The sequence below is a fragment of the Gobio gobio genome (genome assembly GCF_949357685.1).
Source record: "Gobio gobio genome assembly, chromosome: 12".
Classification (NCBI taxonomy): Eukaryota; Metazoa; Chordata; class Actinopteri; order Cypriniformes; family Gobionidae; genus Gobio; species Gobio gobio.
The window spans coordinates 49439034-49463823 of NC_137105.1; the positions used below are offsets into that span (position 1 = coordinate 49439034).

General features: G+C 37.0%; 1 protein-coding gene across 2 annotated transcripts in view; it reads right to left on the reverse strand.

Annotated features, from left to right (window-relative positions):
- Positions 1-24790, reverse strand: part of gmds (GDP-mannose 4,6-dehydratase) — a 182590-nt gene that overhangs the window by 155985 nt on the left and 1815 nt on the right. Inside the window, exons 2-5 of one of the 2 annotated variants that reach the window (XM_079830659.1) lie at positions 9941-9985; positions 7530-7617; positions 7412-7432; positions 4323-4432 (exon numbers count right to left, since the gene is read on the reverse strand). In XM_079830659.1, coding sequence (XP_079686785.1) covers positions 4323-4432; positions 7412-7432; positions 7530-7617; positions 9941-9985 — 264 coding nt within the window. The remainder of the gene's footprint in view (positions 1-4322; positions 4433-7411; positions 7433-7529; positions 7618-9940; positions 9986-24790) is intronic. The other variant, XM_079830660.1, reaches the window with a different exon arrangement.

Below are 24790 nucleotides of genomic sequence, written 5' to 3' on the forward strand. Positions count from 1 at the left end.
AATATTAACTACATGTACTTACTATAGAGTTACGTTTAGGGTTTGGTTCAGGGTTAGATACTTGTAATTATGCATAATTTAATGTTAAGTACGTGTAGTAATGTGTAACTACATCACCTTAAAGTGAAGTGTTCCCTAAAAAAGTTTCTGAAATAAACAGGAGCAGGACAAAAGGAGGAATATATATAAAAAAACAACAACGATCATTCCCACAATCAGTCATATTAACATTTTGCTGTGTAACGTTAGCTCATTAGAGTCTTTGTTGTCGTTCTGTCATGTATCCGGACTGACTCTAACAGGGCTATAAATGCTCACAGACAGAGAGAACGTGGAAGGAGGGGGAAAAGCACATCACTTTCTTCCTCAAACATTCCTGTAAGAATAACCGAATAACCTACAAAAGTACCCTCAAACAAAACAGCACTTTGCTGACCCCTGTGTGTAACAACTGGAAACCGAGTGTGTGTGTGTATGTGTGTTTTCTCTGCCACTCTCTTCGCCATATCCAAACAAAGTGCGGCGAGTAAAAAATGTAAACTCAGAGAGTAGCAGCGATCGACCACTTCATTACAGCGGGCACCGATTGAAACGCCCATCTTTAATGAACATTCCCAGCTAGCGCACACATTGACAAGTTAACAAGCCTAAACTGATGGTATAATTAAATCAAGCTCGTTTATTTTTCCACATAGCAATCCTGATTGCGGTTGTTGCAGTATGACAGCGATCTTTAAATATGAGCTACTCTCCCTCTCTCAGTCTTACAGTACTTCTGCCTCTCCTGAAGAGCCACAGCTGTACTAAAGCTCTGTTATCGGTCGCCTCCTGATGGGACACCCACAACACCTGATGCCTGTCTGTTGGCCAGTCAGTTTCCATCTGAATTATTTAGCTGTATATTACGGCAGCTGCTGTATTTGACTGTACGTGTTCAGTGTGAGCCTGCAGGTGCCTGGATCTTTCCATCCCTACAGACCAACCATTGAGGCTCATCAATCATTTTAGACAAACAGTGGCTCTAAAAAGTACTTGAACAGTTAAGCCTTATATAAAGATGTATGAATGTCTTTGAATTATAGAACAATATATAAAAACAAAGTAGCATTTATTCAAGTTGTTAATGTTGCTTATATGTCTATGTGGTGTTTTTAAAGGGACAGTTCACCCAAAAATGAAAAGTAGCCCATGATTTACTCACCCTCAAGTCATGTGTATACGACACACGAGTTATATTAAAAATACCCTGGCTCTTCCAAGCTTTATTAATGGCAGTGACTTGTTGGTTAGTTTTTGAAGCTCATAACAGTGCATCTATCCATCATCTATCCATCATAAAAGTGCATCTATCCCTCATAAAAGTGCATCTATCCATCATACAAGTGCATCTATCCATCATCTATCCATCATAAAAGTGCATCTATCCATCATCTATCCATCATAAAAGTGCATCTATCCATCATAAAAGAGCATCTATCCATCATCTATCATCATAAAATTGCATCTATCCATCATAAAAGTGCATCTATCCATCATAAAAGTGCATCTATCCATCATAAAAGTGCATCTATCCATCATCTATCCATCATAAAAGTGCATCTATCCATCATCTATCCATCATCTATCCATCATAAAAGTGCATCTTTCCATCATAAAAGTGCATCTATCCATCATCTATCCATCATAAAAGTGCATCTATCCATCATCTATCCATCATAAAAGTGCATCTATCCATCATCTATTCATCATATAACTGCTCCACACGACTCCGGGGGTTAATAAAGGCCTTCTGAAGTGAAGTGGCGTGTTTGTGAAAAATATCCATATTTATATCCATGTAAGTCGACTTGCGTAACACTGCCTGCTCGAAATGAGTTATTTTATTCTATAAAGTTTTAAACATGGATATTTTTCTACCCCCCCCCCCCCCCCCCGGAGTCGTGTGGAGCAGTTATATGATGGATAGATGCACTTTTATGATGGATAGATGCACTTTTATGATGATAGATGCACTTTTTGATGATAGATGCACTTTTATGATGATAGATGCACTTTTTGATGATAGATGCACTTTTATGATGATAGATGCACTTTTATGATGATAGATGCACTTTTAGATGCACTTTTATGATGATAGATGCACTTTTAGATGCACTTTTTGATGATAGATGCACTTTTAGATGCACTTTTATGATGATAGATGCACTTTTTGATGATAGATGCACTTTTATGATGATAGATGCACTTTTATGATGATAGATGCACTTTTAGATGCACTTTTATGATGATAGATGCACTTTTATGATGATAGATGCACTTTTAGATGCACTTTTATGATGGATAGATGCACTATTATGATGGATAGATGCAGTTATATGATGGATGGATGCACTATTATGATGGATAGATGCAGTTATATGATGGATAGATGCTCTTTTATGATGGATAGATGCACTATTATGATGGATAGATGCAGTTATATGATGGATAGATGCTCTTTTATGATGGATAGATGCTCTTTTATGATGGATAGATGCTCTTTTATCATGGATAGATGCTCTTTTATCATGGATAGATGCTCTTTTATCATGGATAGATGCTCTTTTATGGACTTATTAGCCAGGACATATTTCATATAACTCCGACAAGAAGAATGTCATATACACCTAGGATGACTTGAGGGTGAGTAAAGCATGGGGCAATTTTCATATAGCGGGGCGCACTTTTCACAAACTTAGCACACCTGTGTGAATTTCAGGGGAACTGATTATATGCATTATATTTTGTACAAAATACAGTGACATCCAGACATTTTTAAATGATTTGAGACTGAGTGTCAGAAAGTATTCAAATACTTTTGAGGCCACTATTGAACAAACACAAGGATTAAATAACACGAAAGCTCACGAGACGTTTTTTAAAACTTGAACTTATTTGAGCTTTGTCGCTTAGTTGGGGACACTTAATATTCAACAATATTATTGATCTGCCTGCAATGACACCATTGGATGAGAACTGAAATGAGTTGGACGATGACATCACTGTTTTCTCTGGATAAATGAACTAAATTAAAGGGATAGTTCACAAAAATGAACATTAGCCCATGATTTACTCACCCTCAAGTCATCCTCGGTGTATTTGACATTCTTCTTTCAGAGTTATATAAAAAAAGTCCTGGCTCTTCCAAGCTTTATAATGGGAGTGAATGGCTGTTTCTGTTTTTGAAGTCCATAAAAGTGCATCTATCCATCATATAACTGCTCCACACGGCTCCGGGGGTTTAATAAAGCCCTTCTGAAGCGAAGCCATGTGATTGTGTAAGAAAAATATCCATATTTAAAACTTTACAAACTGTAATCTCGAACTTCCGCTAACTGTCGCACGTGCGTCCATGAGAGACTGGCGTATGACATTATTTTCCTGTTATCACTGTAAAGCTGCATTGAATCTGTATTGTAAAAATACCTAAATCCTAAATAAATAAAGGTGACTTGGAAAAGAAATTAGAACTTTCAGGGGAAAGTTTCTCCAAAAATAAAAGTCATAAAAACCACATGACTTTATTTTTCTGCAGAAGAGGGTGAATCAGTATGATTATTGCGAGGAACCTCCTTTTTTTAATAGTATTTCAGTTTTCTTCAGAAGTCTGGTTGAAACATATTAGGCTACAGCAAAAACATAACCAGTTGAAGACTTTTAACTGGTTTTCCCTGTGGCTGAACATCATCTGAGTATCTGAAGGAAACAATGTCAATATTAACGTCTCATTCATATCCCTTCACATTGTCTTGTCTCGTTCTGCTTTTGATCTTCTTATTCAGTCATCTTCCTCTCTCCATCACTATAACTGCCGGTTGTGCTTGTTTCCCATAAATTACCCTGTGGAGCACCCACACAGAAGTTCACACACACAACATCTGATGGCCAACTCTCTGACTAACATCCCCCTGACCTCATCCCAGATGACTAGACATTAGGGGTGTGGGTAAAAGAACAGAGAGTGAAAGAAAGTCTTCTGTATTTGGTTAAGACTTTTTCCTTTCCAAAGTATTACTTGGATGGGGTCATTTGTTCACCTCACAGACACTGAGAAAGAAACCAAAGTCATTCTGAAACAGTGTGTGTGTGTGTGTGTGTGTGTGTGTGTGTGTGTGTGTGTGTGTGTGTGTGTGTGTGTGTGTGTGTGTGTGTGTGTGTGTGTGTGTGTGTGTGTGTGTGTGTGTGTGTGTGTGTGTGTGTGTGTGTGTGTGTGTGTCCGTTCAGTCAACAGACAAAGAGGATCTGTGTGATTGAGAAATACAGCGAGAACGAGGGTGTTTTACCTTGACGTGACTCTGCGCTCCCAGGTTGTATATTTCTGTGGGTTTGACTTCATTGATAATCTTCACCAAGCACGTGCTGTCAGTCAAATCCCCATAATGCAACTTCATGTCTATGATGGACAGAACAAAAGACTTTTTAATTTCACAAAGAAATCTGATATAGCTTTACTGCCTACTGGAGAGTTTTAGAAAGTGTTTTATCCTCCACATCTGCTGAAGTTTAAAGATTGTCACCTAAGAGAAGTCTACCAGGCCCAATACAAAGAGAACACAACGTACAATGTTCATACAATATATAGCTGCCCATCACCGGACATATTGGAGGGAAATAAACAGTCTGTCTCTGGATTTGTGTGGAAAACTTTGAATTTCATTCTACTTAATTCTGCTTTTTTTTTAACTTTCAAAACCAGATACAGACTAAAGATCTATTGAGATGGCAATTGATTAGCATAGGGACTAGTCAGTGATTTCATTACCATTTGAATCATATGTCAACGTTCTTGTCCCACCACCCAGGAAATAAATCATAGTAAAATTAAGAAACACCAGGATCATTTGATACTTTAATTTAAATCTTTTATATGTGTGATTTGGGCCATTGGCGGTTATTTGCCACAAAGGAAGCTTGTTTAAAGGGATAGTTCACCAAAAAATGAAAATTAGCCCATGATTTACTCACCCTCAAGTCATCCTAGAGTATATGACATTATTGATTCAGACGTTATATTAAAAATGTCCTGGCTCTTATAATGGCAGCCCAAAATCTGAAGCCCAAAAAAAGTGCATCCATCCATTATAAAAGTACTCCATATGGCTCTGGGGGGTTAATAAAGGCCTAACCTAGGGCTGGACGATTAACCGAAAACTAATCGAAACCGAAATTTAGAAGCTCTAACCAACGTAATTTTCCCATGTCGTTATTTCTAGGGGTGGGAGAAAAGGTCGATGCATCGATGCGTCGCGATTCGTTATCTAACGATTCAGAATCGATTCTCAAAAATTCCGAATCGATTCTGTGTTCAATTCAAACGGCCACTTCACCACTGTGCGCACGCTGCGGTGAATTGGCTTTGTTTAAGATAAAATGGACAAACTACGACGTCGCACCCGTGGGGACACTTTTCCCGGTGAGAGGGTTCAACACCCGCACTTATGCAGTTTTTCCGCAGTTTTGCACAAACGCCTTGCAGCAGTCGCTCCTACGTTTCTCTGGCCGTCTGTGTCTGCGCTCGCTGCGGCTGCCTCCCCATTTCAAACATTTATTTTGCTTATTAAATGCTAAGTTTTTAATTTCAAAAGCATTTCTAAATTAAATTCATATTTCCAGCAAACGAAATTCTGAGCCAAAATAACGAAGTGCTGCTCAAGTAGGCTATACGGCTCTTTCCTTGCCATTCGTGCTTAAAGCTACACTGTGTGATATTTTCCCCCATCTAGCGGTGACAAGGTATATGACCATCCAGTGAATATTAGTTTCTGTTCCTCTCAATTCCGATTTCGTTTTAACTCCTACGGTGGCCGATTTAGTCCAAGATTAACATGGCTTCCAGTTCGACCTCGTCCACATTCGACACGGTGCCATCGAGTGTTAAAACGCGAAAAGGTATGTCCCTCTTTGGCTAATGTACTTTCAAGATGGAGGGGCAACATGGCGACCGGCATTCGAACCCCTCACGTATGTATTTTCAATGGCATATTATAAACTTACGAGAATACTTTATTACTTGAAAGAAGTAAATATACATTAATGAGCACATATATTTTAAACTAAGAATAAACTAAAAAAGTTACACAGTGTAGCTTTAATAATACTCCTATGTCTCCGATGCGATGGCGGGACATAAACCTACCAACATCCGTGGCATAATTTTTGGAATGACATATTGACTTATAATGGCAAAAAAAGGAAAGCAAAAAAATAATCGTTCATTAATCGTAAACGAGGTACAATGTTCAATTAATCGAGATTTTTATTTTTGGTCAAATCGTTACAGCCCCAGCCTAACCCTAACCCCAAAATATCTAGCTTCCTCCAGACCGCCCTCCGTATTCAACTTATGCAGAAAGTGTAACTGGCGCGACGTCGGACGTAGTGTAAGCGTTTCGAACTGCGAGAGGCGCTACACTTTGATTACAGATTATGGAAGGCGAGCAGGATTGCTATAAAAGTAATCTGTGGATTACTTTTATAATGGATGGATGCATTTTTTGAGCTTCAAATTTTGGAAACCACAAAATGACAGAAACTCCTCTAAATGTCCAACATAACTGCACATAACACTAACATAAACTAACAACTAACTGAGTAAGCTGACAATACTCATTTTTAGAAGAAACAACTCAGTAAATCTTAGTAAATTTAGTTACATGAGTTTTTTAAAGTAATGTGAACAAGGATGATTGAGTGCAACTAACAACAGTGAAAGTTCATTTTTTTGAGTGTATAAAAGTAATCTGTGGATTACATTTATAATGGATGGACGCATTTCTTGAGCTTCAAATTTTGGGCTGCAATTCACTGCCATTATAAAGCTTGGACATTTATTAAAATGACTTGAGGGTGAGTAAATCATGGGGTAATTTCATTTTTTGGGTGAACTGTCGCTTTAAGAAATCTAAAATGAGCTATGGCCATGCACACAAATGCATGCATGTTTTCTCTAAATTATCTTTATTGTATGTAATACAGCCGTCTAAACCGGTGAATGTTTTGGCCTTTGTGGCTGTAAGTAGGTAATGCGTTTTGTCTTCAATGACGCTAGTATTGTCTGGCTTTTTTTGTAAACCGCCATAATTTTAGGGAGTGAGAAAACTGTTGTCAGTCACTCCCACTCTTGTTTGTGCAGAATAGGATTAAGCTCAAGACTGACAACCATATTTAGCTGTATTGTGCAAGTGCCCTATATGAATAATAAAAACTTCTTTGTGATTAACTGCTTGATTTTTACCATGGAGGAGCTGTGCCTCAGACGTCACCCAAAATAAATCATTACCATCCAAATAGTGCTTAAGAACATTTAGATTGAAATCATGAAGGAAATACTGTACCTTATAAATAATCAAATTAAAAATACTGAATGACTTACTACACTTAGGGGGTCCAACACCTAGTGATATTTTACACAGGTTAGAAGACATTTATGCATTTAAGAACAAAATAACCATGATTTGTATTGAGGTCAGGTGTGTGGATGCGAGACTCACTTCCTTCTGTGTGCGTCTGAGGGTTATGATAGAGGTGTTCGATCCGGCCCGTGTTAAAAGAACTGGACCTGCGGAGGATGCCATGAACCTGTCCAAAACACCAACACACACAACATCTAAGTGTACATGACTTTTAGTATAGACACTGCCCTTCAAAAGTTTTCAGGTCATTCAAATAAATTCAACAAGAATACATTGAATTCATCAAAAGTGACGTTATAAAAGAGTTCTACTTCAATTAAATGCTGTTCTTTTGAACGTTTTATTAATCTGGAAGTATTCTGGAAAAATGAGAACGTCTGAATCTGTTACCGACCACTAATCTTTGAACAGTAGTGCATTTCTTTATTAGTAAAACATGTTTGATGAGGGAAAAAAAATTGTGCTGTCAATCAATTAATAACACATTTATTTCTGTAATTTATCACGATTTTTTTATATATTTTATAATGTATTAAAATTAATGTAGCAACAACCTAAAGACAGTATATTTTAAATATTTGTTGTAATGTCTTTTTTATGAATGAATGACGGACAGTATCACTGATAATAATATAGCTAAAGATTTTTCCCCCCAATTTTAAACTTTTAATTATAGCCATTCAACATTGTAACAGTGTAACTTAATGCTATACATTTTTCAAATAACTTTTAATTCAAGCGAACTTAAAACAGTCCTCCGATAAAACCATAATAAATGTCATATTTACTTGTGCCCTGTGAAATATACAGAAATTTAATAAAATTTTCAAACAGTCTGAACTGCATAAATTATGAATGAAATATAGATGAATCCTTATTAAAGCTACACACGTTCTTTAGTCGAGAGCAGTGAGGGATTTTCTCTGTTCTCTTTGTTCTTTGATGAACATTAAATTACATCATTAGTGGCTGCTGTCACTTTAAGAGCCGCCGTGATCACATGACACTGATCTCACACACGTCTCATTTTCTCACAACTCTTTACGTTCATTAAGACGTTATTGAACTCATTTAAGACTGCTCTTATGAGGATACTCCACAAAACAGGTATTTTGCCATAATGGTGTGTGTTATTGTTTGTTCAAGTGTGAAAGAACTTGCGTGTATGCGTGAAAGAGAGAGTGAGTGTGTGAGTGTGTGTGTGAGTGTGTGTTAGAGAGAGAGAGAGTGTCTGTGTGTGTGTGTGTGTGAGAGAGAGAGTGTGTGAGTGTGTGTTAGAGAGAGAGAGAGTGTCTGTGTGTGTATGTGTGTGTGTGTGTGTGAGAGAGAGAGTGTGTGAGTGTGTGTGTGTGAGAGAGTGTGTGAGTGTGTGTGTGTGTGTGTGTGTGTGTGTGTGTGTGTGTGTGTGTGTGTGTGTGTGTGTGTGTGTGTGTGTGTGTGTGTGTGTGTGTGTGTGTGTGTGTGTGTGTGTGTGTGTGTGAGAGAGTGTGTGAGTGTGTGTGTGTGTGTGTGTGTGTGTGTGTGTGTGTGTGTGTGTGTGTGTGTGTGTGTGTGTGTGTGTGTGTGTGACAGAGTGTGTGACAGAGTGTGTGACAGAGTGTGTGACAGAGTGTGTGACAGAGTGTGTGACATGACAGAGTGTGTGACGTGACAGAGTGTGTGACGTGACAGAGTGTGTGACGTGACAGAGTGTGTGACGTGACAGAGTGTGTGACGTGACAGAGTGTGTGACGTGACAGAGTGTGTGACGTGACAGAGTGTGTGACGTGACAGAGTGTGTGACGTGACAGAGTGTGTGACGTGACAGAGTGTGTGACGTGACAGAGTGTGTGACGTGACAGAGTGTGTGACGTGACAGAGTGTGTGACAGAGTGTGTGACAGAGTGTGTGACAGAGTGTGTGACAGAGTGTGTGACAGAGTGTGTGAGCATGACAGAGTGTGTGTGCGAGTGTGTGAGAGAGTGAGTGAGTGAGTGAGAGAGTGTGAGTGTGAGTGTGTGTGTGTGTGTGTGTGTGTGTGTGTGTGTGTGTGTGTGTGTGTGTGTGTGTGTGTGTGTGTGTGTGTGTGTGTGTGTGTGTGTGTGTGTGTGTGTATGTGTGTGTGTGTGTGTGTGTGTGTGTCATAGTCAGGACATTCACAGACAGCTCGTTCTCTTTTGTCTTGTCGCGTTTGAATATTTTATAAGCATTTGCATGAATAAGAGCGTGATCATATAATGTAACGCCAGCCAAAGGATGACAGAAGAAACAGATGCTGCGTTAATTTCATTAAATATTGTTAACGTTTTAAACTGAAAAACATTGACAGCACACACAAAAAAAATAGGAAAATGTACAGTTTAACTTTAAATGAGACGCAAACCATCTAAATGTAAATCTTTGGAAAATATGACTTGTTGATTATTAACAGGCAGTGAGGATTAGCATCAGATCAATGTGGGAATGATTTCTGACGCGTTCGTCTTTCAGGGTTACTTTGGCTCACCCACCTTATAACCTTTCTCCAGCAGAAACTCAGCCAGGTAGGATCCATCCTGAAACCACATAGAGGGAGAATTATTTTGGGTTTTGAGAAACACACACACACACATTTACGGCAAGCATTACCCAAGAGAGTACGCAACACAATGACCATTTCTTTCTGAATTTCATGAGCCAGACCACAGCGAATACACGCCTACATTATACAAATACGCATTTTCGCACACGTACGCGACTCTCCCTTATGTCATTCCAAAGACTCCCGGTCTTCTGTGAAACACAACTGTTCTTGCCCCATTTTAAGGACAAATAGACATCTTTAAAAATATCTTCTTTTGTGATCCACACATTTGGATCAACTTTGGAGGTGAGTAAATAATGACAAAACTCTCATTATTGGGCGAAATATCCCTTTAACGAACTCAAACTCAATACATAGAATGCAAGGAAAACAGTTGGCAAGACGGCTCACAAATAAGTATCTGCATCACACATAATAAGCCAGTGTAACACAAGCTTACTAAATCATCACACACACACACACACACACAGACAAAAGAGTGTGAATCAAGCAAACATGTCAGTGGGGAACAGCTCAGTTTAAGCCGCTGAATCCACCTGACACGGCCATACCCTAAAGACACGTCTGAACCTAAAACAAACAACTTCTGAGGCCTCTCTTTCATTCTTATTCTCGTCTCCTTCTCGTTCTCCCTTTTTCCCCTCTCATACTTCCCGACCGCACATTCTGGGACTTTGGAACATTCCGCCCTGGCCATGGCATTCCGCCCCCTACTTCCTGCTGGGGTGATATAGGCAGAGTCCCAAAGACCTTTGGGAAAAAATGAGAAGCTCTAACAGCCATGTGTGCGCCTGCCCTGTATATGAAGCACACATGTCCGCAAAGGAAAAGATGTGCTTAAAGATACATTTCCGTTTCCTTTTCACACCGTCCATTTACATACGCAACGTCCAATGTCCCACCACCTGAGGCTCTCGATGCATGAGTGTGTGTGTGTGTGTGTGTGACATGAGCAGTGCCAACTGCAGCGCGGACTCATAACCCTGATAAAAAAGCAGCTTATCGTCACACGGAGACTGTTGGGAAACGTTGCCTGTTTCCCGCAGATTACGCTCATAGACAGGAAACCTAGACGGACACGACATTCCAACCACACATACAGGCCTACCTTAAGCTTTAACCTCCCATCTCGGTGTTCAAAATCACTTTTTAATGCTTAATCATCTCTTGTTTTGAGTCAAACCACATGGGTAAAAACATCTCAGAAACGCTCGCTGGCAAACTTTGGAGAAACTTTCCATTGGAATCACCCTTATAGTCAGGTGACCAGATTTCTGAAATGGAAACTGGGGACATTTCCTATTTGAGTGGTCAAAATATCACTGAAATCTCATTTAATATTATCTATTAATTCCAAAATAATACATTAATAAAATGTTTTATTATTATTGTGGGTTCCCCATATTATTATTCATATTAACAATGATTATTATGATTTTTGGTCTGGTTTCAATACAATTGACCGCACAGACACAGACACACAGACACACACACACACACACACACACACACACACACAGACACACACACAGACACACACACACACACACACTTTACAAACGTGAAACAACATTAATATGATACGATAAATAAAAAATATTTAATGTTTTTTTTTTTCACAGGTTGTTTATAGACCTACTGTACACAGAAATTACAACTTTTATAACTTCAATGTTCAATTATTTTCACTTAACCTCAAGTCACCCTCGCATAACAGCCCTTAATCCCGCCCTCGTGGACACATTAGGTCGCAAGTGTGATTCCAACATTTTTTATAAATGTTAAATCACCATCTTTGATAAAATTAATTCTATCAATTTGTGCCTTTTTTGTCATTTTTGGGGTATTAATGAATTTATTTTACCATATTTTTTATGTTAAATATGCTTATTTTTATGTTATATTTAATATTTCTTTAACTTCAGTAAAAAAATAAAATAAAAAAAAACCTTTTCAGCAAGTCCAGAGAGCCAAAACCTAAAAATTTGGTGACTTTGGTGACATCTGGTGACCTATGATGGTATTAATTTCTTTTTAAAGCTAAAATATCAATAGCCACTAGATGGCAATAGAACTCAATAGCTGCATATGGGCTGAACTCTGTAAACCAAATAAACCAATGTTTTTTTTTTTTTTGCCCAGTTATTGGCTCATTTAATTCCTTTGTTTGTGTATGTGTGAGTGACTGTTTTTTATTTGACAAATAAAATAAAAAATATGCCTGTAATTCCATTTTTTTCCATTCATTTTTGTCCACGAAGGCGGGATTAAGGACTCTTTTTTTTTCAAGCACTTAACATTGTAGAATCGAGTAAATTTGTGTGTGTGTGTGTGTGTGTGTGTGTGTGTGTGTGTGTGTGTGTGTGTGTGTGTGTGTGTGTGTGTGTGTGTGTGTGTGTGTGTGTGTGTTCAGGTGGCAAACTTAGGAAAAGTAGCCAAGTCTTGTACCGCTCATTTTTTTTTTTTTTTAAACAAAACGATTTTGCCCTTATTTGTCCAGAAGATGGCTTTAGGGTTAATTGGGCTTGTTATTTTGAATTGTGGTTTATTTTAAGCAGAAAGTATGTGTGTTCTGCAAATGTATTTGTTGTTACTTGTAATTGTTTAGTGTTTTATAGTTAATGTTACTTGTGACTGTGGAACTTTTGGGGACGTTTAAAATTGTGCAAAACAATCCCGCACCCTGTTGAGGACATGTTATAAAGCACATACAAACAGTATCAACATGAATAGTTAGTATAATACATAATTAGTATAAAACTATATAGCAACTATTTCTATAGCATCCTGTTTCTATAGCAACTGGAGCTTCTAAGGGAAGCTGCAGTGACACAATGACTTTACTAATCAACAATTGGCTCTTTCATTTAGAAGGCGGGGCTTATTTGGCATATTGGGCGTTGCATTTTCTCCCATTCTTAAGCATAGACTGTAAAAAAAAAATACATGAACGACGCATCTTCACTGCCTTCCACTGAAGAAAAGTGAAGCCGCCAACATCCGAATATGGCGCTGACATCTTGCAGATTTGGGAGCGATTAAGTTAAGTGCACCTAAGCATTAAATGACTAGTAGGTTGTAAATAGTTTTAAAAGTATAAAAGTTTTAAGTATAGTACAGTCAGTGTGCACTTTATTATGATGCTTGCTTGTTGATACTGTGTGCAATAGTGTAATTATTTTATTTATACTTAAATATTTATTTTCAGAATTTAGTTTCACCACTGAACACTTTTTTTTCTTGTTCTACCTCACCTGTTTTTACTATTTGTTAAATGTTGTTTTTTTTTAGTTCAATAAATGTTCCTTTTTTAATTTTGAAATTATCATCATGATCATTGTGTCATTTTTATGATGTAAATTGAGGGAGCAAAAGCCGTATCGGCTCCAAATATCGGCAGCCCGTATCGATCATCGGCTAAGGCTGATGGAAAAAAATCGGCATCGGCACTAAAAAATCCATATCGGTCGATCCCTAATCGAGACGCGACGGCTTCAGTTTTCAACATGAGTGTGGCACGCTTGTTCTTAAAGGGACAGTTCACCCAAAAATTAAAAGTATGATTTACTCACCCTCAAGCCATCCTCAGTGTATATGACATTCTTCCTTTCAGACGAATACAATCAGAGTTATATTTAAAAAGTCCTGGCTCTTCCAAGCTTTATAATGGCAGTGACTTGTTGGGTAATTTTTGAAGTCCATAAAAGTGCATCTATCCATCATAAAACTGCTCCACACCGCTCCGGGGGTTAATAAAGGCCTTCTGAAGCGATGCGTTTGTGTAAGAAATATATCCATATTTAAAACTTTATACCCTTGACGCATGTGTATTGACGAACACTGAAGCGCAGAGGATAGAGCAAAACAAAACACCGGTCATGAGTCTAAAATGAGAATTGTTAAAGAGAAATGGCAGAGGATTTCGATATATATGAGAAGAGGGGTTTGAGTTTGTTGCGGAAGCTAGTTATTTGAGTCTATAAAGTTTTAAATATGGATATTTACTACACAAACGCGCCACTTCGCTTCAGAAAGCCTTTATTAACTCGTGTGGAGCAGTTATATGATGGATAGATGCACTTTTATGGACTTCAAAAACGACACAACCATTCACTGCCATTATAAAGCTTTGAAGAGCCAGGACTTTTAATATAACTCTCGTCTGAAAGAAGAATGTCATATACACCTCGGATGACATGAGGGTGAGTAAATCATGGGCTAATGTTCATTTTTGGGTGAACTATCCCTTTCAGAAATCAGAGTAAAGTCAGCGCAGCTCGCGGCGCCATCTGTTGGTGGAAATAAACACGATCGCTCCTATAACCAGAAGGCTGCTGTGTGTTGATCAGGCTTTTTTTGCTATGTATTTTGCAGGTTGTTTTGAACGAGCTGTAAAACGGGGACAGAACACCAAAAAAAGGACGTCAGGTCACCTTACCTTATACACTAAAGATAAATCTTTATGTTGCTTAAGACCTCTGCATGAAACACAGGATGGCATCTATTCTAAGAAAACCAGAATGGCAAAGGAAAGAATGAAAGCTAATCAAATAAGGCCAGTCCGTCTGTGATTGTGTACGTACTGTGTGTTGATCTGCCTGTGAAAGTCGGTCCAGTAAGTTTGCCCATGACCACAGTAAAACAGTCTCTCTCTTTACCGCATCAAAGCACAATTCCTAACAAATGTCTCCCTGTTCCCTTATGAACCACAAGTGGGCGCAACCAGTTCAACATAATTAAGTGAGCACATCAAAAAGACACAAAATTGAAGTTCACACTATTCATTGGGTTATGGCAAACCGCGTCCAGTGAGGGTCGTCTCGTCTGGTGACACCAAATCATAATTGGAAATGTATAAAAAACACCCATTATAATCAAAGATGTAGGCCTATAAACTGGAAGCGTCTCCCGTTAACAATTTATTTATTTATATAGTCAATTTATTATTTCCATCTGTCTAAAATAAAATTATTGTACCTTTTTATTTTGTCCTAAACTTTGTTCGTTGTATATTTAGTCAGGTGAGCAGATTTCTGAAGCGGAAACCGAGGACAGTCAAAATATCATTGAAATCTCACTTGTTACGGTCCATGAATTTAAAAAAATAATCATTGTTGAATGTTTTTGTTTTTAAACTGTTGTGTGTTCCAAATACTATTATTATAATTAGGTTTAGGTTTATTTATTGCAGCACAAAACCCTGAAATGTGTCAAACATAACATCTACTCAGAAATTATATACCTGGTTTAAAACAAGCTAAAAAGCAAGTCAAATCAAATAATTCTGACATAATATTCTCATTAACTTCTGTGAGGTAATACAACACAAATACACAGAAAAATGAAATAGTTATTATGATTATGATTAATAGTTATTATGATGTCAAGCTGACCCAAACTGGTTTAAATACAAATCACGCTATAAATAATAGTGTATAACAATTACAAATAGCAAACAGTTCAAAACTGTATTATATCATAACAAAATTGACTTTACAAAACCATATTATAAAAATAAAACCAAATCGATATAAATGAACCATTTTTCTGTGAATATTCTGTATAATAATCATATTTTATGTGTTTGTTTGTTTAGAAATGCATCTTATTTATCCCTAATCAAGCTAATTATTTAACATTTTAGGCTCATTTTCCGCACTGTGTGTGCTTTCAGCAAATGTAATTGTTGCATCTTGCATGTGTTATTGTTTAGTTGGGTTTTTTAATTCATGTTCTGTGACGGCCTATAAAATAAATAGTCGATGCTGTTGTACCATTGCTTAAGTCATCAAGCTTTTCGATGATTGGTCTATTTTTGTGTAACCTGGTAAAAACATGTTATGCTAAATCCATTTAAAAAAGCGCAATTTACACTAACTGTGCCAGATTTACAATGCACTATGAAATGCAGCCTACAAGTCATGTGACAACTAAACACTAACAATAGTATTTTTTTCTAAACTTTTTCTACAGAATGCATCAGTAAAGAACATGCAAATGCACTTCAGTCTGGACGGTTTGTGTCATTCGACCGCCCTCTGCTGTTCATGACTGTTCACTTCATTTTCACAAGTTGCACAAGTTGAAGCTTTTGTTATGATGAGGCGAACCAGGAACTTCCTGCTTCAGTCTGCCAGTGTTAAATGTTAAACACCACGTAGGCCACTGCAAACATTCAAGTTATGTGAGATTTCTCTGACCATATGCACACAAGCAGACTTTGAACAGTAAAAGCTGGTCTTTCCTGTTAATCAAAAGAGTTTCATTACAATTAATGCCACGTATGCCAGGCAGTTGCAACAATAAACCACGTCAGATTACTGTGGGGAGCACCTGATGTGCATTAAATGAATTTATTTAGTGGTAAAATTAGTTTTCTGACCTCGCTGACATCACAAATCCGGCTGAATGTGTAACAAAGTATATTAAGCCAAAATATTTAGTGGTCTTTTAATGGTCTTAACCACTTTAATCACAAATAACTGGTCAGAAAATGAGCAAGAATTGCACAAATACTGTTGATAAAGCACATGGCCTTCCCCAACTTGCGGACAGCTTTCTACAGGTGAGACCCGATATTGACTATAGGTTTAAATCTGGACTCTGGCCAAAGCAAACCATGGGTTTAAGATGGACTTGACACTTCTTAGTTGTCTTTGCAATTTGGGAAGGAGCCTTGTCTAGTTGTAAAATAACATGATCTTTACTCTTAAGGCAATATTCTCCTGTACTCCAAAGCATTAAATGACTTTTGACAGTGAAGTAGCTCACCAACACCAGCGTCTGAAAAGCCTTGACACACAATGACACACTTCCTCCGTGCTTTACTGTGGCAGAGATGCATGTATTATTATATTTCTCAGACACTGCTCTGGATCATCATCATGCAACTCATGTTTCATTAATTCATCACTCCACAGACAACTTCCATTTGCTTATATCTTGCTAATTTCCTGTGAATTTATGGTTAATATATATATGTGTGTGTGTGTGTGTGTGTGTGTGTGTGTGTGTGTGTGTGTGTGTGTGTGTGTGTGTGTGTGTGTGTGTGTGTGTGTGTGTGTGTGTGTGTGTGTGTGTGTGTGTGTGTGTGTGTGTGTGTGTATATACTACTGTATGTGTGTGTATATATATACACATGTACATATCACAGTAAAATCACCAGTGTAAAAATGTCAGTGTTAAAAGTTATTCATTCCCAAAGAGTTAAATGAACAATCTACAGTGTTAAAGAGTAATCCTCTTCAGTGTAATTATGGGGGTGCTACATAGTGTACATTTATTTTTACTCTGAAAGTGCAAAAAAACGCGCAATGACTGCTGCCTCGCCAGACGACGACGCCATTTTATCTTCATTTGACCGAGACGGTAGGTTGGATTGCTTTTCTCTTTCTAAAATGAAATATTAAGTACATTTGTTAACATTTTTAGTCAAATATGGTGATGAACACATTTATAAATGATTAACTGCGCATTTTTGTCAGGATTAAGGAAGCTCGTCAAGTTCATGAGATGCCGAGATGTACAGAAGAATGTGAACTTTTCTCATGCCTATTTGATTTCCTAGATGAAGGTGATTTTACGTTTAAAAGTTTGTTTTGTAGAAAGTGAATTGCTTTCTTTACAGTGACTTTCGTTTTGTATAAATTGTATCTTAATTTTAATTATTTATTATTTAATTTTTTAGCATGAGACTACTTTCAAAAACAAACAAAAAAGTACAAAAACATTTAGAAAAAATGCTCTTAGAAATGTTTGTTTTGTTTCTAGTCTAAATATTTAAACATTCTTAAATCAAGATGCGTTTACTAGATAAGTACACTATAATGTCCTTTGTCCTGCTGCTCTCAGTCACATAAGTACCTGAAGCTCATTCATTATGCAGCTCATTATGCGGGCTATTATGTCCTTTTGTCCTCTCAGGTGATACTCATCATTATTCATTAGACATAATTTTATTCTATGTGCAGTACACATTTTAAAACATGACAAATGAACATGAAAAATTATCTTTGTTTAGACCTGGGGTCTCATTTATAACAATTACTTACGCACAAAACAGGCCCTGAAAGAGGTGTACGCTACTTCTGATGCACAAGTTGTGATTTAAAAAAACAAACTTGACAGGAAAATTTGCGCACTTTCACGCAAACTCTGACCCGTGCGTACGAACTCTTTTACTACAGTGAGAAAAGTAATGAAGTAAAAACAAATTAAAACTCTGTTTTCATTTTAATATACACATTTACATTAATGTTCCAGTTTCATTAATGGCGATATGCACTGAAATTACATAAAGTCATTACTCAATATTTAAACAATTATATGAATTTAGATAGACATGTGGAGGTGTTACTTTTGATCAGTTTTCCTGTGACACGCTGTTTTTCATGACAGCAAGGATTAAATATATAGGCTAATTCCAAGAATTCCTCTTTAAACTAAACTGCAGATCTCATGTAATGACAAAATATTATTAGCGAGAATGATGATCAGTGATGCGCACTTACTTCGATATTACAGACACTGCAGGATTCGGTGGTCGAACGGTCCATTATCCGGTTGGAATATGTCCAATTATAACAGCTTACTTTAGCCTAAAACCACCGCTGCACGGACACGGAGTGTAAAGACATCTTCACAAAATTATGAAAAATACCACTGTATTTGAAGGATACAACTTGAAGAAAAAAAATTACAATTTGCACATTTCCGTTTTTAAAATATATTGTCAGTGACGCGAGTCAGATGATTGTATTTACACTGCAATAAATAAATAGGCCTATCTGTTTAGATTAAAATAGCCTAAACGTCCTATATGTTCACATTATCAGCAAAACTGCATGAATTTGAGTCGAAGGGTTTAAAATTAACTAAATATTTTGAATTAAAATAACATTTGGCACGTGGAAATTAATGAATAAACTTTATATAAAAAAAAATATCTGAGAAGTATTTTATACAATTTTGTTTTTATGGATATTTTGATATATTTATTCTAAAACATAAAAAGGATATTGGATGATTGTCAGCAATGTACTGTGTAAGGCACAAATGGCATTTATAGTCCGTATCTAATATTTTTCAATGTCTTGTACCTTTGACAGTGTTCAACATGGTGTCACATGGATGGGAATATGCATGCAAATGATATGCAGATGAGGTTATGCATTGTAAAACTAGGCGTTGTAAGCTATATGGTGATTTCAGGGCGGGGACGGGGTGGAGATGCACATATGCACAATCTTCTGCTGGCTGTGATTTATAAAGGGATTTATAAAGAGGTTCTGGCGTACACATGGTTTTATAAATCACACATTTTTTGTGCGTACACAAAATGTAGCTTTTGAGCGTACCTACACTTTTAGGATGAAATCTACGCAAAGTTTTATAAATGAGACCCCTGTCTTGGGTTATTGTGTGTCTTGATTCATGATGACACATCAATCACTGTCATTGTGTTAATTCAAGATATTAAACTGCAAAAAGTTTAGTTGGGTTAGTTGACCCAAACGTGTAAAATTGTTGTAATTTCTCACCCTCATCTCATTCCAAACCCGAAAAGACTTTTTATTCATCTTCAAAACTCAAATGAATATGAAAGTCCATGTAATTACCACTTTGATGCTTAAAAAGTTCATAAAGATTTCATAAAACCAATCCAAATGAATGAAGTTGTTTACTCGTTTGATTTTTAAATAGATTTTTATTCACATATCAACATTAATCAACGAACATAATAATAAGAAAAAGTACATTTGGACTAAACTGGTTTGATTTATTTGGATTAGTTTTAAAATCTCTTTATGATGTTTTTTAAGTGTGTCAAAGTGGTAGTTTTGTAGCTGCCAATGGAGTGGCAGAAAGCTCTCAGATTTCATCAAAAAGATCTTCATTTGTGTTTCAAAGACAAAAGAAAGCCTTGCCGGTTTGGAACGACATAAGGGTGAGTAAATAACAGGATTTTCTTTTTTGGGTGAACTATCCCTAAAAGAATGTGGCCTAGACCATATCAGAACCATCGAATCTCAATGCGTCTTGGGTGTGTTTACACCTGTACATCGAGTGTGTCACCCAAGATGAATGTTAACGCCAGGTGTGAGTGAACAGCGCTACCCTGTGACTACACAATCATCTGAACAGAATGGTTCCTGAGAAATACGCATGTCATTATGCTAATGCTATGTAAATGTTTGGTGATGTTTTTGTTTGTTTTGATTTTTAGTGAGAAGACCTCAGCGGAGTAAGGCTTCTCCCAAGAACCTGATTGACTGCAGCATCTGCTGTGAAAGAGGATGAAACCGATGATTCAGGTTCAACTATAGTTCAGAATAAGATTATCTATACACGTTCATGCATTTTTTGCTGAAGTTGTCACATTTGTTATTTAGAATCCACAACGATCCTGCATCGATTCGTCTCCTACTTCATTTGATTCCACCAAAAGGCTGCCAGAGACCTGGAAACAGGGCTCGACATTAAGCTTGTTCATGTCATTCACTTGTCCGAGTAAAAAATTTACTTTACCGGAAAAAAAATAAATAAATGTGTGTGTTGTAAATCAAAAGTATTCTGAAGCAATATTCTCACCAGTGTTCAATCAGCTTTGACATATTTAAATCTGCATATTTGTGATATTTTTACCTTTTATAAAGGGCATTTTTCCCCTAATCTTATTAAATATAGGCTATGCTTCAGCTTTCCTTTTATATTCTTAAATTTTATCAATAAATTAAATTAGAAGACACTATAGGGCTGTTACCAATCAAATTAAATAATTTACACTGAAAAATTATAACTGCATTAAATAATGTTATGAGATTGTTTCAAATATTTTTTGAATATACAAATAAGAAAAGTTGGAAAGAATGTTTAAACATGAAACTAAACCACCAGTAGGTGGCAGCAGGTGACCGTCTGAATGAGCGAGTCATTGAGTCGATTCGTTCAAACGGCTGATTCGTTCAGGAATGAGGCAGTCGTTTACGACGGTATAGTTACCGTCAGTTTATTATACATTATATATTATTATCCACTATCGATCTCCACTTACACTAAATGAATGCAGAATCATTCTTGCATTTTTGCTAGTAATTTTTTGTTAATGACGTTTTATCAGGCTACTTGTCCGTCGGGCAAGTAAAATTATCTTTCGAACTGTCCCGGACAAGCGTTAATGTCGAGCCCTGCCTGGAGGATGTGCTTATATCAAGCTGAAAAACACCTTGTTATCTTCAAATATTAGGCAAAATAGTCCTATGATGTGGGACTGCGCGCAACTGTTCCTTCCAGTCAGAGCGATACTGTCTGCAACAATATAACAAGTGGAGGAGATGCAAGCTGCGCTGCTTTTACTGGTTATGTATTGGTTTACTAAAGAGGTCATTAACAAAATGGCGGAAAAGAGACGAGCACTGAAACTAAAGCGTATTCTGAAAGCTAGATTTAAAATAAGACAACGTGTGTTATTATTAGCTATTACGGACATTGACCGTGAGATTGCTGAGACGAACACGCGCCATCAGACAGAAAGAGCGAGACTGATATTTGCTGAACACAGAACAAACCTTGCAAAAGACTTTAAAAAATGCCGGTTGAAATAAAATGCTGCGTGAGCTCAACCAATCAGCATGTTCAGCGCACAAGTCCCGCCCCCGAAAGTTCCTGAACTTTGAAAAAGTACGACCTCGCGAGCAGGGCCGTTTGGAGGCGGAAATATTTACCAGGAACTTTATTTAGACCCTGCGGTCAAAACACACCGAGTACCAGCCCAAAGTTCCTGCGGTGGAAACACGGCTTTTGAGTGTTTTTTTTGTCTATGATCTGTAGGCAAGTACTAACATACCAGAACACCTTGACTGAACTGAAGAGAGCACACAGCCACACCTGCTCGCTGACGGGACAGGGAGGAGCAGCATTCATGGATGCTACACAACTGTCAACAAGTAGCTTTCTGCAATCTTGTTCAAATCTACCCGTCATATTTGTTTGTGTCTAGAGCAAATTAGATGATTTTATGTGTTTTGTTAACTTTTTTAATTTATTTTATTTCTGTGCAACACCTCAAGAATGTGATTGACTAATTGACCTTTACACATCTGATATGTTTTAAAGTAGCCGCTTTGTCCATTTGTTAAATAAACTTTGGATTTATACGTCTGAAGACTCTTGATTTTATGCCTGATCTTGAACATTAACACCATATAATAACAGAATACTTTATTAATAACACCTATAGTGTAATCCAATGGAATTAAATCAACACCAGGGGTGTTAAACACCCCATAGTGTAAAATTTAAACGACAATTGTAAGTGTAACACTTTACACTCCCGGTGTAATTTTTCTACACTGTAGGGTGCTATATGAACACTGTAAATAAAACACTACAAACGGTGTACTTTTGACACTATTTAGATTGGGACCATATATGATCTGGAGTAGTGTCAAAATTAACACTTTAAGTGTTAAAAAATTAACATAGTGTGTCACCATCACAACAACTGACAAATGAAGGCGAGGCAGATTCAAGCTTCCTCAGTAGAATATAGAAACCCTTTGAGTGTAGTTTCCATGTATAATAATATCTAATAAAGTCTCATGGGAGAGGCTCTGCACACACTATCTGCGACAGGCATCTTACACATTTAATATTTCATATTTACAAAAGCTATATTGACAATTACCATCGCATATCTGTTGGTCATAGATAGGTGCGTAGGAAATAGAGGATAAAAAATATGCCTGACGAAGCTCATGAGACCGAAACAATGCTAATAAAAAGTTTTTGATATCTTCTGCAAGTCTCGATAGTGGACGGGATTTCCTTTAACTTTAGATATTTACAAAAGCTAACATTTCTTTGTATATAAAAGCGATCTTTCTGTATCCTGACCAGAGAATCATTTTTAATTTTCACCAGAGTGTGTTTGTAATCATGGGCGTAGCCTTTACTAAAAAATAAAGAAATCATTTTTTACCAATACCAATGATAAAATGAGTGGTGCTTGCCTGATATATTAAATATTCATGAGGCTTGTACAGTCACAGAAACTTTTATAAAATAAACTATCCAGATATATTTGTGATGCCCTTTTGTCTACTTCCTATTCTGAACAGTTTAAACTGTGTTTAATAAGAATCTGTAAAACGACAGGTTAATCTTCAGTGAAGCTTTAGGGATCAAATGTGCGCTACATCTTTCTCCTGTTACATAGTTCACTCATTCATAATAAAAAGGGCTTGGGTGGGGATAGATAAGCAACAGCCAACAATTACAGGCCTCCATTAAGACACTCCTTTTTGTACACAACAGTGGTAAATGTTACCGTATCCAAATTGCCAAAACAAACATTTTAATTTGGAGTGAGACACCACCAGCATTACAGACAGAACAGGCCATGTTTTATAGACAATCGTGCTTTGTCTAGTCCCAAATGACTTACTATACACTCTACTAATCAGCATTTTATAAAGTTATTTTCAAACTTTTTTTCATTTTGTTTTACATAGAATTGCACACAAGTACACAAAAAATTGGATGCACCTACCGTAACAATAAATGAATATAAAAAGAGAAAACATCTGTGAGTGTACAGTACACATAGTTCTAGATGTCTATTGTTTGGGAGTGTCACTCAGGAAACTGTGAAAAGGGCAGTGCTCTCTACCGTGTATAGTTATAGCTTTTATTATCACAAATGATAACAAATGATGATCAAACATTAATCATCAGCTACACAATACAAATGTTGAGCAAGAGGCTTGCAGTTGTGCAAAGCTTAGTGCAGTCTTCGTGCAGTGAGTCAGGAAATGTCCAGGTGCTCAAGAAACTTCTCTATTTTAAGAAATAACATTATAATATTGATACCAGGAAGCTAAAGCCTAAAGGGGAGCCCATATTAACCGCTTAACTGCCACCGTCCTGCTTTTCGTATCACATATTTTAGTAATCATAAATATGGTATCATTCGAAAGCTTACGAACTTAAAACTCACCCTGCGAAATTGGACTTTTGCGTTATCATGGAAACGGTACTTTAAATTCTTTTAACTTCTAGTAGGGATGTCACGATACCAAAAATCTAGTAGTCGGTACCGATACCACCAAAAGTACACGATACTCGATACCACGGTAAATAAAAAAACGTAATAATTTTGAAATTACGTTCGGTACCATCGGTACTTACGGTACTGTAGAAAAACAAGTACCGTCATGCTTTTAAAATGTTAATACCGACTTGGTACCGAAGTATCGGTTCTCATGACATCCCCTAGTGGGCAGTGTCAGGTTTCATATTACAAAATGTATTTGAACTACTTTATAATCAAAACCTTTTCTAATCCTGACAAAACGCATATCATCGGAAAGGTCTGAGTCTCGAGGTTCCATATTTTGTGATAGAAGTGATATTAGGACAGAAATTCATTCATTTATTACAGAATGAGAATGCATGGCATGTTTGTGACGCCCGGTGGCTGGTTTTGGTACAGCGCCTAAACAATCTCAAAGGAACTTCAAATTTGGAACACAACTTAGTTATATGGCTTTGAATTTAGAGTATAAAATATATATTTTACATAAAACAAAAAACTGTTTAGTACAGTACATTTGATTTACAATAAATTTAAAGGGATAGTTCACCCAAAAATGAAAATTCTGTCATCATTTATTCCCCCTCAAGTTGTTCCAAACCTGTATGAGTTTCTTTGTTCTGCTGAACACAAAAGAAGATATTTTGAAGAATGTTTGTAACCAAGCAGAGAGAGTAACTATTG